At 44.8% G+C, this 16,898-nt stretch overlaps 1 protein-coding gene across 3 annotated transcripts in view; it reads left to right on the forward strand.

Annotated features, from left to right (window-relative positions):
• The window catches only part of MOB3B (MOB kinase activator 3B), a 241,459-nt gene that overhangs the window by 192,363 nt on the left and 32,198 nt on the right, over nt 1-16,898 (forward strand). The window contains exon 5 of one of the 3 annotated variants that reach the window (XM_055577853.1): nt 12,305-16,054. The exons of the other annotated variants lie outside the window; for them this stretch is intronic. Within the exon in view, the coding sequence (XP_055433828.1) occupies nt 12,305-12,343 (39 nt within the window). The 3' untranslated portion in view covers nt 12,344-16,054. Of the gene's footprint in view, nt 1-12,304; nt 16,055-16,898 lie in introns of those variants that run through there. 3 annotated transcript variants of the gene reach the window in all.

Raw genomic sequence — 16,898 nt, forward strand, 5'->3', positions numbered from 1 at the left:
TGTGAAGAAGGCTGAGTGCCAAAGAATTGATGCTTTTGAACTGTGGTGTTGGAGAAGACTCTTGAGAGTCCCTTGGACTGCAAGGAGATCCAACCAGTCCATTCTGAAGGAGATCAGCCCTGGGATTTCTTTGGAAGGAATGATGCTAAAGCTGAAGCTCCAGTATTTTGGCCACCTCATGCGAAGAGTTGACTCATTGGAAAAGACTCTGATGCTGGGAGGGATTGGGGGCGGGAGGAGAAGTGGATGACAGAGGATGAGATGGCTGGATGGCATCACTGACTCGATGGACGTGAGTCTCAGTGTCTGACTCTCTACTGATCTGATCTGATCTGATCTGATTTTGTTAAAAACCAAGTATACCTCAATCAACTTTATTTTAAAGTATGCTTTGAAAATGTATCCAACATATTTTTTTAATTTTTTATTTTATATTGGATTATAGTTGATTAATAATTTGTGATAATTCCAGGTGTACAGCAAAGTGATTCAGTTATACATATACACGGATCCTTTTTCAAATTCTTTTCCCATTTAGGCTGTTACATAATACTGAGCAAAGTTCCCTGTGCTATATATAGTAGGTTCTTGGGCATCCAACCCATTTAGAAAGCAACTTCAGTATTCACAAAAGGCTTTTGACAAGGCTTTGCTGAAAACTTTTGTCTTTCTACTGCCTAGGTGGCTAGAGACAAACCAAAAGGAAAAGTAGCAGCTTATCTCTAAGGGCCAATTAGAATATCTGCATTTTCAGTTGGTTATAATAGAAGTAATTCATGTAATTGGAGACTCCCCTTTCCCTCTGGCAGCGAGTTATGAATGAATGTAAACCATTCTGTCCTAAAACACTGGGGGAGATTTTGGAAAGCATCTCAGTTCTCAGGTCGCACTCCAGACCTATTAAATCAGAATGTCTAAGGGTAGGGCCCAAGCAAAGTAAAGCTCTCCAGATGGCTCCTGGTGACATCATGGTTGAGCCCTGGAGAGATGAAATATGGTGCTTCTCAAACTTTTTTCTGCACAAGAACATCTGGGAAGCTCGTGGAGAATGTAAATGCATGGATTCTACTACTGGAGATTCTAATTGAATAATTCTGGAGTGGGGCTCATGAATTTGCACCTGCAGTAGGCTCCCTGGTAGTTCTGATGTAAGTGGTCTGGGCCACCACACTTTGAAACTAAACTAATTATCCTTTCCCAAATTTCTGGGCAGAATTGGAGTTCAACAGAATGCCTGGGCTGAAAAGTGGCTCATTCATCTTGATATTTTTAGATGGTGAAAGTGAAGTCGCTCAGTTGTATCTGACTCTTTGCGACCACATGGACTGTAGCCTGCCAGGCTCCTCCATCCATGGAATTTTCCAGGCAAGAGTACTGGAGTGGGTTGCCATTTCCTTCTCCAGTTTTTAGATGGTATCCAGCCGTAATAGTGATATTTTTGTTTGCTTAATTCAGGCTTCCTTATCCTCACCCCATCACTTCCCCAAGAATCAACCCCATACCCAGGACCATATCTAGACTGTAATGGCATTTTTCTCGCCCATAATGACAACAGTCATCACCATACCCTAGAAGCCCATCCGCTCAGACTTCTGCAGCCTGGCACCTCCCCTGTGTTAGAGCCCCCATCACACAAGCCTTACAGCTGCTAGGGTCCTGAGCTCCAGGTACATGGCTGGGTGCTGGGGATACAGCAACAGTTAGGTCTTAGTCTTTGACATGAACCTTCTTATCCTTGTAGAGATATGAATGGTCTTAATTTTTCCCACTGTCAAAGGAGAGTGCTTAGCCAAGATCAGGGGTCCTTAGCAACAGCTGCTGAGAACATACTGGGTGAAGCCAGAGCCCAGTTCTGGGACCTCACCTCCTCTTCAGCCAAAGCTGCCACATTGCTCTCGTTCATGGCTTCGGTATAAGACTGCATTCAAAGAAATGGTTTCTGCTGCTAAAATAAGTTGTTAAATCCACTGGATTAGGGAAGGCTTAGCTTTCCTTCCAGTTCTGGCAGCTTGTGGATCCAGAATGGCATAGATTGTCACTGCCTTTCCTTCTACTTCATATCTTTCTAAGAGTATAATTATTTCAAACAGAGATTGATGGTAGTGATTTATGTCTATGTCTTATGCAAGTCCGTGGGGGTTGCAAAGAGTTGGACATGACTTGGCGACTGGACAACAACCTATGAAAGTATTTCAGCTTAGAAGAATGCTGTAAATGGCCTGTGATAACTATGTACTTTTAAAATTTGGTATGTTCAGCTTCCAAGGATATAATAACAAGGAAATATTTTGAGTAAAGGTGCTGTAGGAGATATGTTTATGTATTACTTCATTTAATCTGCACACAGACCTCTGAGGTAAATCCTGTTTTCATCTCCACTTGAGAGAGAAAGAACGTCAGACAGGGAGGTGAAACAGCTTGTCCAGGGTCACACAGATCTGTGGAGGCAGGGCTTGAACACATGCAGTCTGACTCCCAACCCCAGACACAGCCTCTCCCAAGGAAATCCATGTGAGGTGGACTTTGCTGAAGGACTTACTAACTCAAATGGGTTCTGAGGATCTAAAGCAGGTGAATGATTCCCAAGCTTCTGTCCGTCTCTCAACAGCATCCAGCCGTGAGGTCATGTCCACGTCAGCTCTCTGAGCCCGTGGAACATGCATCACTGGATGACTCAAACGAGATGACAGTGTGTGAAGAGCTGGTGCTGAGCCCGGGGCAGCTCACGAGATACCACCCTCACCCCAGGAAGCTGAAGATCTACGCATGTGATGCGCTATGTTGCTGCAGTCATGTCCAACTCTTTGCGATCCTGTGGACAGCAGCCTGCCAGGCTTCTCTGCCCATGGGATCCTTCAGGCAAGAATACTGGACTGGGTTGCATTTCTTCCTCCAGGGGAGCTTCCCAACCCAGGGATCGAACCCAAGTCTCTTATGTCTCCTGCATTGCAGGTGGGTTCTTTACCACTGGTGCCACCCTAGATTTGAATAGTGTCTATAGGTGACCTGAACTCAGACCCTACAGAGGCCAGGCAGGTAGCAAATGTGAGTTAGTAAGCAGGTAGTGGGAAAAAGCAAGTTTTGGGAGGAGTAGCCTTGCAATGCAAGTTGATGGTTTCCTGGAGGGAGGAGGGAGCCTGGGTCTTCAAATCAAAGGAAACTGGAGCCCTAACATTTTATGTGAACTTTCCAGGATTTTAAAAGGTGGCAACTGATTAGAACAGTTCTTGGCTTTTATTTTATGTATTTTTATATCGACAGACCTAACTATTTCTAGGGGTGCCATTTGCCAAGTGCCCACTGTGTTGCACACCTGCCTTATATAGAGCCTGCAGTGGGCAGGAGGGGGCCCATCACAACCTGCAATGCATCTACAGTGTCTGTACTTATAGCATTTTTAGAGCTTCCAAGGTGGCACAGTGGTAAAGAATCTGCCTATCAATGCAGGAGATGCAGGTTTGATCTCTGGGTCGGGAAGATCCCCTGGAGGAGGGCATGGCAACCCACTCCAGTATCTTGCCTGGAGAATCCCATGACAGAGGAGCCTGGAGAACTACAGTCCACAGGGTGGCAAAGAGTCAGACACGACTGTGCAACTGAGCATGCGCTTATCTCAAAAATCCAGTGCCTCCAAGCACAGGAAGCAAAACATCAGTCTGCATGTGTATGTCGCATGCGTGTGTGTGTGTGTGTGTGTGTGTGTGTTGGGAGGGTGTGTACAGGGTTTGTCTGAAGCAGACAAGACAGTGGGCATTTGATTGAGTCGGTGTCAGCGTCACACCATGCCGCCCCGAGCTCCATCGCCACGGCTGCTCTGCCGTGACTGCATTGCTGCAGGCACCGAGGACACAGAGCACATCTGTTCCTTTGTTGCTGGCTTCACCCGACAACGACCAGTGTCATCTCCAGTTGTCGTTTAGCTGGTTGACCCCATCGCGGCCAGGCCCCGGCCAAGAGCAGCTGTTGTTACTGGGTTGTATATGCTCATTCCAAACAGTGGAGCCTTCAGAAACCTCACCATGCTCCCGCTCTGCTCGGGGAACTGGCACAAAGTCCCCCAGCACTCCCAGCACACGCTCAAGGGACTTTATCGTATTCATCTCTGAAAAACATTGGCAAATGGACAGAAGTCAACTACGATGTTTGCCCACATCTAATATGGGCTGGTTTTAGTTTTACGACCTAATGATTGAAGAGGAAGTCTTTTTATTAAGGTTGGCACTTCTGCTCAGATCTCAATTCCACTTTTAGGATAAGGTTTCTGTTGTGGTTTGCTTTTTTTTTTTTTTTTGGTGCTCACTCTTTCCCAGGCAGTCACAACAACTTCTATACAGACCGACTATAGCCCACCAGGCTCCTCTATCCATGGAATTTTCCAGGCAAGAATACTGGAGGAGGTTGCCATGCCCTCCTCCAATAGATGCTACAGAGGAATCCTAATAGGTGTTCACTGGGTGTCTTTTTTTTCCCTTTAGTGTAATTGGTGAAAGATGTTAGAGTTCTAAGAGGTTTCCAGACATAGTTAGCACTTACTTTGATTTCTGTTGCTGTGCAAAGGTGCTTGGTATTTTGCATTGACAGATTGAGATTATTCTATATAGAAGGACTCTTGTAAATACTTTAATTTACAATATTGATGGTAGTAACAGAGGCAATATAATTAATTGGACATAACTTGTTTTCTCTTTTTAATTTATCTTTTATTGAGGTATAGATGATTTACATTGTTGTGTTAGTTTCTGGTATACAGCAAAATGATTCAGTTATTTAAATATTTATATATATTCTTTTTTTTACCACCTGGGAAAATATAATTCCCTGTGCTATGCATTAGGACCTTGTTCTTTATCAATTTTATATATAGTAATTTGTATCTACCAATCCCAAACTCCTAATTTATCCCTCCCCCTCTTTTCTCTTTGGGAACCATAGTTTTCTTTTCTATATTTCTGAGTCTATTTCTGTTTCATAAATAAGTTCATTTGTGTCATATTCTAGATCCCACATATAGGTGATATCATATAGTATTTGTCTGTCTTTGTCTAGCTTACTTCACTTAGTGTGATAATCTCTAGGTCCGTCCATGTTGCCGTACATGGCATTACTTCATTCATTTTTATGGCTGAGAGGTATTCCATTATATATATGCCACAGCTTCTTTATTCATTTATCTGCTGATGAACACTTAGTTTGCTTCCATGTCTTCACAATTGTAAATAGTGCTGCTATGAATACCAGCGTACCTATATCCGTTCAAATTATAGTTTTCTCCATGTGTATGCCCCAAGAGTTGGGTTGCTAGCAACCTATTTTTTTTTATTTTGGTTGCACTGGGTCTTCATTTCTGCATGCAGGTTTTCCCTAGTTGCTGTACGTAGGCCTCTCATTGTGGTGGTTTCTCTTGTTGCAGAGCACAGGCTCTAGGCACTCAGGCTTCAGTAGGTATGGTGTGCAGGCTCAATAGTTTTGGCTCATGGGCTTAGTTGTTATGCAGCTTGTGGGATCTGCCCAGACCAGGGATCGAACTCATGTCCCCTGCATTGGCCGGTGGATTCTTATCCACTGTACCAACAAGGAAGTCCTGTTTTTGTTTCTTAGGGGAACCGTTATATTTTTTTCCATAGTGGATGCAACAGTTTATATTCCCACCAACAATGCAGAAGGCTTCCCTTTTCTCCATACCATCTCCAGCATTTGTTATTTGTAGACATTTTAATGATGGCCATTAAGACTGGTGTAAAGTCGCACCTCTAGTTGTTTTGATTTGCCTTTTTCTAATAATTATTCATGATCATCTTTTGACATGAATGTTTTCTTGAAAGCACACACACGCATAAGTGCACACATGCACACGTGCCCAAGCACACACACAGAGACACACTGATGGTCTTTTTTTTTCTCTGAAAAAGGTTCAGCTCTTTCAAAAGCCCTTCCCTGGAATTTTTATTTTCCATTTTCCTAATGGTGTGTGTGTTAGTCACTCAGTTGTGTCTGACTCTTTGTGACTCCATGGACTATATAGCCCACCAGGCTCCTCTGTCCATGGAATTCTCTAGGCAGGAATACTGCTGTGGGTTGCCATTCCCTTCTCAACTCAGGGGATCTTCTCAACTCAGGAATCAAACCTGGGTCTCCAGCAGAGCAGGCAGATTCTTTACCGACTGAGCCACCAGGGAAGCCCGTTAATGGAATTATATATAAAAATCTTCCTCAAAGCTTTTGAAATTGTTTTTTCCCAAAACCGATACCTTTGGGGTCTTTTGTTGTTATTGTTTGGTTGGTTTTACTTTAAATTATGGTGTGTTGTTGTTTTAGTCACTCAGTCATATCCAACTCTTTGCAACTCCATGGACCGCCAGTGTCCTCTGTCCATGGGATTATCCTGGAAAGAATACTGGAGTGGGTTGCCATTTCCTCTTCCAGAGGATCTTTGTGACCCAGGGACTGAACCTGAGTCTCCTGCTTAGCAGGCAGATTCTTTACTGCTGAGCCACCAGCTGCTGCTGCTGCTGAGTCACTTCAGTCATGTCCAACTCTGTGCAACCCCATAGATGGCAGCCCACCAGGCTCCCCTGGGCCTTGGATCTTCCAGGCAAGAATACTGGAGTGGGTTGCCATTTCCTTCTCCAGCTGAGCCACCAGGGAAGCCCTTAAATTATGTTAAAATACAGGTAATATAAAGTTAAGCATTGTAACTGTCTTCAAGTGTACAGCTCATGGGCCTTAAGTAGCCCACATTGTGGTGCAACCATCACCGTCTCCCATCTCCAGAGCTCTTCATTGCGATAGGTATGGTTTTAAATTTTGTTTCACATGTGAGCCAGGTCTTTAGAATGTGCAATTGAGGTCAGAAAGGAGAACAAAGAGTATGCAAAGGAAGACAGGATCTCCTTTCATTTCTCCTTAGCTGAAGGAGTGTGGCCACCACCTTTTAATACATTGGATGATTTCCCTCTTATACTGAGAACAATGGCCTCTGTTGCTAAAAAGGTCTAGAATTGCACCTTCATAATAAAATATTAAAGAACAAGTGAAGAAGGAGCCCTAATGAGTAAAAATTACTTTAGTCCTATAAAGTACATTCTCTTTATGTAAAATTCATCTTGTTTTCATGGCTCATTAATTGGGAATCCAAGAATAAGAAAAAAAGTCTTTGCCTCCTCTTGTATTCTTGTTCAGTTGCTCTGTAATGTCCGACTCTTTGCAACTCCATGGACTGCAGCATGCCAGGCCCCCTCCTTCACTATCTCCTGGAGTTTGCTCAAACTCATGTCCATTGAGTCAGTGATGCCATCCAACCATCTCATCCTCTGTCGTCCCCTTCTCCTCCTGCCCTCAATCTTTCCCAGCATCATGGTCTTTCCCAATGAGTCGGCTCTTCACGTCAGGTGGCCAAAGTATTGGAGCTTCAGCATCAGTCCTTCCAGTGAATAATCAGAGTTGACTTCTTTTAGAATTGACTGGTTTGATCTCCCTGCTGTCCAAGGGACTCTCAAGAGTCTTCTCCAGAACCACAATTCGAAAGCATCAATTCTTTGATGCTCAGCCTTCCTTATGGTCGAACTCTCACATCCATACACAACTACTGCAAAAACCATAGCACTGACTATAGGGATGTTTGGCGGGAAAGTGATGTACTCTAAAAGTCATCAAAGTTTAGCTATCAGGGAGGCAGGAACATACAGAGTTTACTCCGTTTTTATTTCACATGTGTTTTCTTCCTCATATAGCATTACTGTTTCTCAAGATAGAGATATTGGACTTTTTATAGCTAGGTTTAATTTTGGAAAGAGGACCATTTATAATCACTTGTACTTTAAAACCATAGAGTCCCACTGCTGGAGGTACCAGTAGGGTGCAGAACAGTGCCAGCAAACTTTTTCTGAAGAGATCCAGATATTGAGTGTTTTGGCTTGTTGGGACGTAAATGGTCTCCATCACAACTACTCAATGTGGGAAAGCAATCTGAGATGACACATAAACAAAAGGTGTGACTGGGTTCCAATTTCACCTTTTAAATGTCATGTTTATGCATCAGGAAATATTCTTCTTTTGATTTTTTTCAACTGTTTAAAAACCATTCTTAGCTTATGTGCTATGTGCCATGCTAAGTCGCTTCAGATGTGTCCGACTCTTTGCAACTGTCTGAACTGTAGCCCGCCAGGCTCCTCTGTCCATGGGATTGTCCAGTCAAGAATACTGGAGTGGGTTGCCATGCCCTCCTCCAGGGGATCTTCCTGACCCAGAGATTGAACTTATCTCTCATGCCCATCTCTTACGCCTCCTGCATTGGCAGGCACGTTCTTTACCACTAGCACCACCTGAAAACAAAACAGGTGGGCTTCGATTTGGGCCAAGGGCTGCAAAAATAGGATTTTAAGGGCTGTGGACAAGATGCAGATGACAAATCCTGGTTCAAATTCTTGCTCTGTCAGGTATTAACCATATAACCTTGGGCACTCTGCCAGGTATTAACCATGTAATCCATGTAACCTTCCTCAAATTCAGTTCTCCATAGGGGAAGCACCATGACCCCCCTACCATCATACAGATGAAAGTTACAAAGTGGGAATGGCGATCAGGCCCTAAACTCTGGGAAGGCTACTTTTCTCTTTTTGGGAGCTTGAGAACACATTTCAATTGGTGGTAAATTCCTAGCAATAGGCTTTATTTTATTAAAATGAAAATTCAGTTTGTTTCATGTTTATTTACCCTATCAACATAATACTTTGTGTCCACTGAAAGAATGAGATTGCTAAGAAATTACAAACGTCCTCAATTACAGGCCAACTGAGGAAGAAAAGTCTCTGTATGTTTTCATCAGACACACGATAGAGGTCTAATTATGTGATGACAAGCTGTGTCCTGTGCTGAATTCAGCCAGGCTGACCCTCTTCTATGGAGTCCTTTGTTTTCTCCTGGGGAGGTACATTCTTCCTCCAGGGACCCATGCCCTTGAAGTTCAGGTCACACCCAGAATGACAAATCATGCTTCTTCAGGAATTTTTGAATGTCATCAAGAGCTAGATCCATTAAACTGCTCTCATTTCACAGGATGAATAAAAGTCTGAGTCTGCAGCCTAACCCACACTGGGAATGCTTTCCCTCTGTACCTTTCCCTCTCCACCCCATCCACATGAAAAGGCCAGTGACAGGAGCAAATGGGGGAGAATTCCTTACCTGCCCTCCCATATACAGTCCTCAAAGAGCGGGGCAACCCAACAGGTGGGTACTGGGCCACACTAAAATCTGTTCCATCCCTCGGAGGGCATGTGTGCATTCAGTCGCCCTCAGTTCAGTTCAGTTCAGTCGCTCAGTCATGTCTGACTCTTTGCGACCCCATGGACGGCAGCACACCAGGCTTACCTGTCCATCACCAACTCCTGGAGCTTGCTCAAACTCACGTCCATCGAGTCAGTGATGCCATCCAACCATCTCATCCTCTGTTGTCCCCTTCTCCTCCTGCCTTCAATCTTTCCCAGCATCAGGGTCTTTTCCAATGAGTCAGTTCTTTGTATCAGGTGGCCAAATATTGGAACTTCAGCTTCATCATCAGTCCTTCCAATGAATATTCAGGACTGATTTACTTTGGGATTGACTGGCTTGATCTCCTTGCAGTCCAAGGGACTCTCAAAAATCTTGCAGTCCAAGGGACTCTCAAGAGTCTTCTCCAACACCACAGTTTAAAAGCATCAATTTTTCAGTGCTTAGCTTTCTTTATGGTCCAACTCTCACATCCATACATGACTACTGGAAATCACAGCCTAGACTAGACCAACCTTTATCAGCAAAGTAATGTCTATGCTTTTTAATATGCTATCTAGGTTGGTCACAGCTTTTCTTCCAAGGAACAAGCATCTTTTAATTTCATGGCTGAAGTCACCATCTGCAGTGATTTTAGAGCCCAAGAAAATAAAGTCTGTCAATGTTTCTGTTGTTTCCCCATCTGTTTGCCATGGAGTGATGAGATTGGATGCCATGATCTTAGTTTTTTGAATGTTAAGTTTTAAGCCAACTTTTTCACAATCCTCTTTCATTTTCATCAAGAGGCTCTTTAGTTCTTCTTAACTTTCTGCCATAAGGGTGGTGTCATCTGCATATCTGAGGTTATTGATATTTCTCCCTGCAATCTTGATTCCAGCTTGTGCTTCATCCAGCTTGGTATTTTGCATGATATACTCTGCATATAAGTTAAATAAGTGTGGTGACAATATACAGCATTGACATACTCCTTTCCTGATTTGGAACCAGTCTGTTGTTCCATGTCCAGTTCTAACTATTGCTTCTTGACCTGCATACAGATTTCTCAGGATGCAGGTAAGGTAGTCTGGTATTCCCATATCTTTAAGAATTGTCCACAATTTGTTGTGATTCACACAGTCAAAGGCTTTGGCGTAGTCAATAAAGCAGAAGTAGATGTTTTTCTGGAACTCTCAGTCACCCTCAGCTCATCTCAAAACAAGGGGCTTAAGGAGCATCTGCTGTAAACGAATCCAGTTGTGCTGACCCACACAGAGTGTGGGAAGCAGGGAATCAGAACCCTTATAGCTGTGTGGACCTCATACTGGGCTGTGGAGGAGGTGGGGCAGGCAGAGATGGGAAGGAAGACAAAGGAGCAGCCAACCGCCAGAGAGACTGAGACTGTGCCTTGTTGGGTTATAGGTAGGATCGCTTTGAGCAGAAATTAGTCTGGATCCATGCATTGTCAGGGGGCTTCCCAGGTGGCGCTAGTGTTAAAGAACCCCCCTGCCAATGCAGGAGATGTTACAAGATACAGGTTCAATCCCTATATCAAGAAGAAGATCCTCTAGAGGAGGACATGGCAACCCACACCAGCATTCTTGCCTGGAGAATCCCTTGGACAGAGGAGCCTGGCAGGCTATGGCCCATGGGGTCACAAAGAATGGGCCACAACTGAAGCGACTTAGCGTGCATGCATGCTCTGTCATGGTCAAGTGCTAAGTAACAGTGCTGCAGCCAGAAGGATGGGAGGGGGGAGGGCATGTCAGCAGATCTGCAGAGTGAGTCAGAATGGTAAAAAGCATGGCGGCCTACAGGGGTCTGCTGAAAAGGTCTTGAGAAATGCAGTGATGATGAAGCTTTTTGTTTCTGTTTTTAAATTTTCCTGCCTTTGTTTCAGAGGAGTTGAGTTCAATCTATCTCCTGTTGCAAGAATCTTTTTAAACAAACAAAAAAATCTATTTATTTGACTTCGATGGGTCTTAGTTGCGTCATGTGGGATTTTTCTTGAAGCATGCCTACTCTCTCTCCGGAGTATGCACGAGGGTTTCAGTATTTGCAGTCTCACGGGCTTAGTTACTCAGCACCATGTGGGATCTTAGTTTCCCGATCAGGGAATCAAACCCACGTACCCTGCACTGCCGGGTGGATTCTTAGACCATCAGGGAAGTCCTGATGACCAAGCATTTTTGATTAATGCTCTTTCTTTCATGATACAGGATGAGGCAGCCAGCCATGCCTCTGTAACCCATCTCCTGTGGTTAAAGGAGAGAGCTTCAAAAATGTGCAGCTCTGCCCTTGTAAGAACTAGTGTAAATCAAGAGACTGAATGTGTTTACATAAAGTGGCTTACTTTTAATGTTTGCAGGATTAGGGGACAGAATAGCAGTTTGACTCTCATATGAGTATGAATAAATATTCTCTGTGGGTGGCAGGTCTGTGTGTTTATCTGTGCATACATATGTATGCATGTACTTGGAGTCCTGCATATATGTGCACATATTCACACACACACACACCCCCAGGGGGACTGCCCTGTGTGCTAGTGATGTCGACTGCTGTTTAGGAACAGAATTAATCAAATAGATGTTGTTCTTTCCTGTATAGGAAGATCTGGACTGCCATGTTTCTCTTTTTATTTCTTTTGGCTTATTTGCCATCCACGTTCTGAAAAGAATGCGGAAAGAACATTTTAAATTCTTGAGTGATGGTTGGCTCACGTGTATACCTAAAGTTGGGAGAATTTTTTTTAGGTGTTTGCAGTCTGGCTGCCCTGTCTGCCTTACAGGACTTCAGACTTGAGGATGCTAGCAAGGAAAGTCCACAGCCCCCCCACCCCACCCCACTGGGGATGCCCTTCATGACCTGGTTCCCAACCCCCTCCGCTCCGTGGCCACCGCTGGTTTTCTATGGCCACCGTCTCAAAGACTCAGCAGAAAGCACATACAGATATGAGTGAAGATCTGTTCAGAACAATGCTTTGAGCTAAGGTGGACTAGTTAGGAAGACAGATTTTCAAGTTTCAACCCTGGCTACCCTAATGAACTATGTGATTTCTACCAAGGTACATAACCTGCAACCAGCTCTGCCATCTGTCAAATGAGGATAAAATCACTCACTCCAGAAGACTGCTGTAAGGACTGAATGGAGTAATGAGTGCAAAGCATTGAGCACAATGCGGCTCAAAGAGAGAAGGGCCGGAAGTGTGGACACTACTCTTCAGCAACACAATACACTTTTGTTGATCAGTTAAGGCTCAGAGACTACTGCTTATCTCGCTCATGCCATATTTTGTGATCTGGTGCTACTTCATTCATTCATTCATTCATCAAGTTTTTAATATGTATAAAGCCTTGTTCCAAAAATCATTTAAGGTGACTGGTGTCAGTTTCCCCCTGGTATTCTTTCTTCATCTTTACAGACACAGTGACAGTAAGAATACAGTGGAATATTACTCAGCCATTAAAAAGAATGAGTTAATGCCATTTGTAGCAACATGGATGGACCTAGAGAGTATCATACTGAGTGAAATAAGACAGAGAAGGAGAAGTATCATATGACGTCCTTTATGTGTGAAATCTAAAAAGAAACGATGCAGATGAACTTACAAAACAGAAAGACACAGACTTAGAGAACAAACTTATGGTTGTTAGGGAGTTTGGGATAAACATGTACACACTGCTATATTTAAAATGAATAACCAACAAGGACATACTGTATACCACACAGAACTCTGCTCAAGGATATATGACAGCCTGGATGGGAGGGGAGTCTGGAGGAGAACGAATTGATGTATGGCTGAGTCCCTTCATGTTCACCTGACACTTTCACAACATTTTTAATAGGCTATACTCCTATACAAAATAAAAAGTTCAAAGAAGAAAAAAAAGGAAAAAAAAAAAGCATTTAAGAAGTGTTCAAGCCCAGAGCTTGAGGCTGGCCCAAGGCACCTGCTGTTTACTCTGTGGTTAAGTTTGCCCTAAAGGAGAGAAACATCTGGCCCAGAAATCCCGCCCACAGGACCACTGAGAGGCGGTGCATCCTCAGGGCCTCAAGGCCCTCAGCGCAGAAGAAAGTGCGCTTAGCCCAGGGGGCGGGGCCACAGGGACTCGTGGGCGCCTCCCAGTGCTCGGACCTCCTGCAGACCCAGATAGCGGAACCCGCTCTGAGTGGTCCAGTTCACCCGGGAGACCCAATAGGTCGCACTGGCGAGCGCACTGAGAGGCCCTGTTGCAGCGAAGGCCAAGTCATCCTCAGCGGTTCGGTCCTGCACCTTGGGCAGAACAGAGGCTTTTTACGGAGCCCCCCAGAACTGTCAAGGTCATTGTCATTTCCTGCCATACATGCTATTTGGATTCTAGAAACCAAGAGGAGAAACCCTCTGGCAGGGAGGGCATGGTGGCTCTGGTCCTGAGCTGCGCAGCTGCCCTGTGTCTGGAGGTGGAGCTGCCTGCGCCCTTGTTTCCACCTTCTGAAGACCAGCTGTCCCCACAGGGACAGGCCAGAGAGTGGCTGAGGGTGTTTTGTATTTTCTTGTTTGCTTTTATTTTCTCCTCCTCTCTCTCTCGTTCCAGGGATTTCACTGCAGCCTGATATTTTCCTGGGTTCCCCCTTGAAATGAAACACTGCCCTTCTGAGCTGAGGGAGTACTGTCTGAGGGAGTGATGTCTGCCAGAGCACCTTGTTAGAAGCCAGCTCTGGGGCCCGCCCAATCCTCCTTCTCTCTTCCCTCACCCCTAGAGTCCTGTTCCCTTTCCCTAAAAGCTCTGTCTCCCATCTGGAGACACTTAGGCAGGGCTTAAATGGAAGAACAGGTGACTGACTCAGGAAATGGGGCTCTCCTTGCAGAAACAAACAGAAGCAAGGTGTGTGCCAGGCTGGAGAGAGGAGGGGGGCAGGCCCTGAAATTCCACAGTCACTTGAACTTGCTGAGACTATCTGGTAGGGGATGAAGAGAAATCAGTTCAGTTCAGTTCAGTCAGTGGCTCAGTCGTGTCCAACTCTTTGTGACCCCATGGACTGCAGCATACCAGGCTTCCCTGTCCATCACCAACTCTGGGAGCTTATTCAAACTCATGTCCATAGAGTTGGTGATGCCATCCAACCATCTCATCCTCTGTCATCCCTGTCTCCTCTGACTTTCAATCTTTCCCAGCATCAGGGTCTTTTCCAGTGAGTCAGTTCTAAGCATCAGGTGGCCAGAGTATTGGAGTTTCAGCTTCAGCATCAGTCCTCCCAATGAACACTCAGGACTGATTTCCTTTAGGATTGACTGGTTGGATCTTCTTGCAGTCCAAGGGACTCTCAAGAGTCTTCTCCAACACCACAGTTCAAAAGCATCAATTCTTTGGCACTCGGCTTTCTTTATGGTTCAACTCTCACACCCATACATGACTACTGGAAAAACCATAGCTTTGACTATACAGACCTTTATAGGTAAAGTAATGTCTCTGCTTTTTAATATGCTATCTAAATTGGTCATAGCTTTTCTTCCAAGGAGAAAAAGTCTTTTAATTTTATGGCTGTGGTCACGATCTGCAGTGATTTTGGAGCCCAAGAAAATAAAGTCTCTCACTGTTTCCATTGTTTCTCCATCTATTTGCCATGAAGTGATGGGACTGGATGCCATGATCTTAGTTTTCTGAATGTTGAGTTTTAAGCCAACTTTTTCACTCTCCTCTTTCACTTTCATCAAGAGGCTCTTTAGTTAGTTCTTCTTCACTATCTGCCATAAGGGTGGTGTCATCTGCGTATCTGAGGTTAGTGATATTTCTCCCTGCAGTCTTGATTCCAGCTTGTGCTTCATCCAGTCTGGCATTTTGCATGATGTACTTTGCATAGAAGTTAAATAAGCAGGGTGACAATATACAGCCTTGAGATACTTCTTTCCTGATTTGGAACCAGTCTGTTGTTCCATGTCCAGTTCTGACTGTTGCTTCTTGACCTGCATACAGATTTCTCAAGATGCAGGTAAGGTGGTCTGGTATTCCCATCTCGTTAAAAATTTTTCATAGTTTGTTGTGATCCACACAGTCAAAGGCTTTGATGTAGTCAATAAAGCAGTAGATGTTTTTCTAGAACTCTCGTGCTTTTTCGATGATTCAACAGATGTTGGCAATTTGATCTCTGATTCCTCTGCCTTTTCTAAATCCAGCTTGAACATCTGGAAGTTCACGGTTTGTGTACTGTTGAAGCCTGGCTTGGAGAATTTTGAGCATTACTTTGCTAGCGTGTGAGATGAGAAATGGAAAGTGAAAATTGAAAACGTTAGTCACTCGGTTGTGTTGGACTCTTTGTGACCCCATGGGCTGTGACCCACCAGGCTCCTCCGTCCATGGGATTCTTCAGGCAAGAATACTGGAGTGGGTTGCCATATCCTTCTCCAGGAGATCTTCCCGACCCAGGGATTGAACTCGGGTCTCCTGGATTGCAGGATAATTCTTTACCACTGAACCACCAGAGAAGTCTACCCCTGTAGTTGTTCTGACACCAGTGTGGCACCCTTCTCACAGCATCATAATGCTATAAGAGTCCTCGTTGAACCCTTGTCCCTATCCACACTCAGAAATCACCCCATGTTATTACCCCACGTTGCCCCATGCGTTTTAGCTGACCATCACAGCATCCTTGCTGATGCCAGCTAACTTGCCTTTTGGTTCTTATCCTCTCTGCATCTCCAGAAAAACTGCCAGTTCCAAAGGGACTTGCTTTGCTCCCAGTGGGTTAGATACTGAGATGAGGAAATAGCAAAATACCTGCTTGACCTCCAGTGTAGAAACATGGCCACAGGGAAATGGGTATTGACAGGATCTGAGGACCCTAAGGGGCGGGTGGATTAGGGGCAATTCTGGTGAAATCCCAGCCCAGGCATCAGTAAGCAGCACATTGTCCGGAATGGATGGGGGGTGGGGATTGGGGGGCTGAGGTTAGCAGACCCTTAAGAAATGAAATTTTTTAGATGGTCACCGTTTTCAACCCACGTACTTGTAAGGGAGGGAAAAATAGCCAATAGCAAAAGAAAGAAGGGGATAATATGGATACAACTTGGAGGTTTTGAAGTCTTTAAGAAATGGCATTTGTAGGGTGGACGGCCCACAGAAAGTCATCTTTCCAACCTGGCTACTGTCCCCACCCAGGGTGGAGGGGGGCGCTAACTGCTGTCAGGAATGAAAAAGTCTTCCAAGTTATAGTGCTTTACTCACATCCTGCCCCCCCAGCCTGTCCAGAAAGGTGGTCTCTGTATTTCACGCTGCAGTTCACACCCACTATCCCAAATCTGTCTTTATCTGAGAGGAGACTGATGACAGGCAAGGCATGGCCGTGCTTCAGGTTAGGGGGCTTCGAGGAACTGGGGTCCTGAAGCTGTGCCGCTGATTGGTCTCAAGGAAGCATTTTAGAGAAGGAGCGCTTCCCCACCCCAACCCCGGGCCCTTTGGGGTGGGGTCACCATTTCTCTTTTGCCTTTTCTGCGACTATAACCTTGACATATTGCCTTTAACATGTGTTGGCGAAGCTCCATTATCAGGGAAGGAAAGAGCCGTAGGCGTGTGCGCACGCGTGTGTGTATGTGTGTGTGCCTGCGCTCTGTGAGCTGAGAAGTCATTTACTTCTGTCTTCGTGCCACATCTAACGATATTCCGTGTACTTCAGACTACCTC

The sequence above is a fragment of the Bubalus kerabau genome, chromosome 4 (genome assembly GCF_029407905.1).
Source record: "Bubalus kerabau isolate K-KA32 ecotype Philippines breed swamp buffalo chromosome 4, PCC_UOA_SB_1v2, whole genome shotgun sequence".
Lineage (NCBI taxonomy): Eukaryota > Metazoa > Chordata > Mammalia > Artiodactyla > Bovidae > Bubalus > Bubalus kerabau.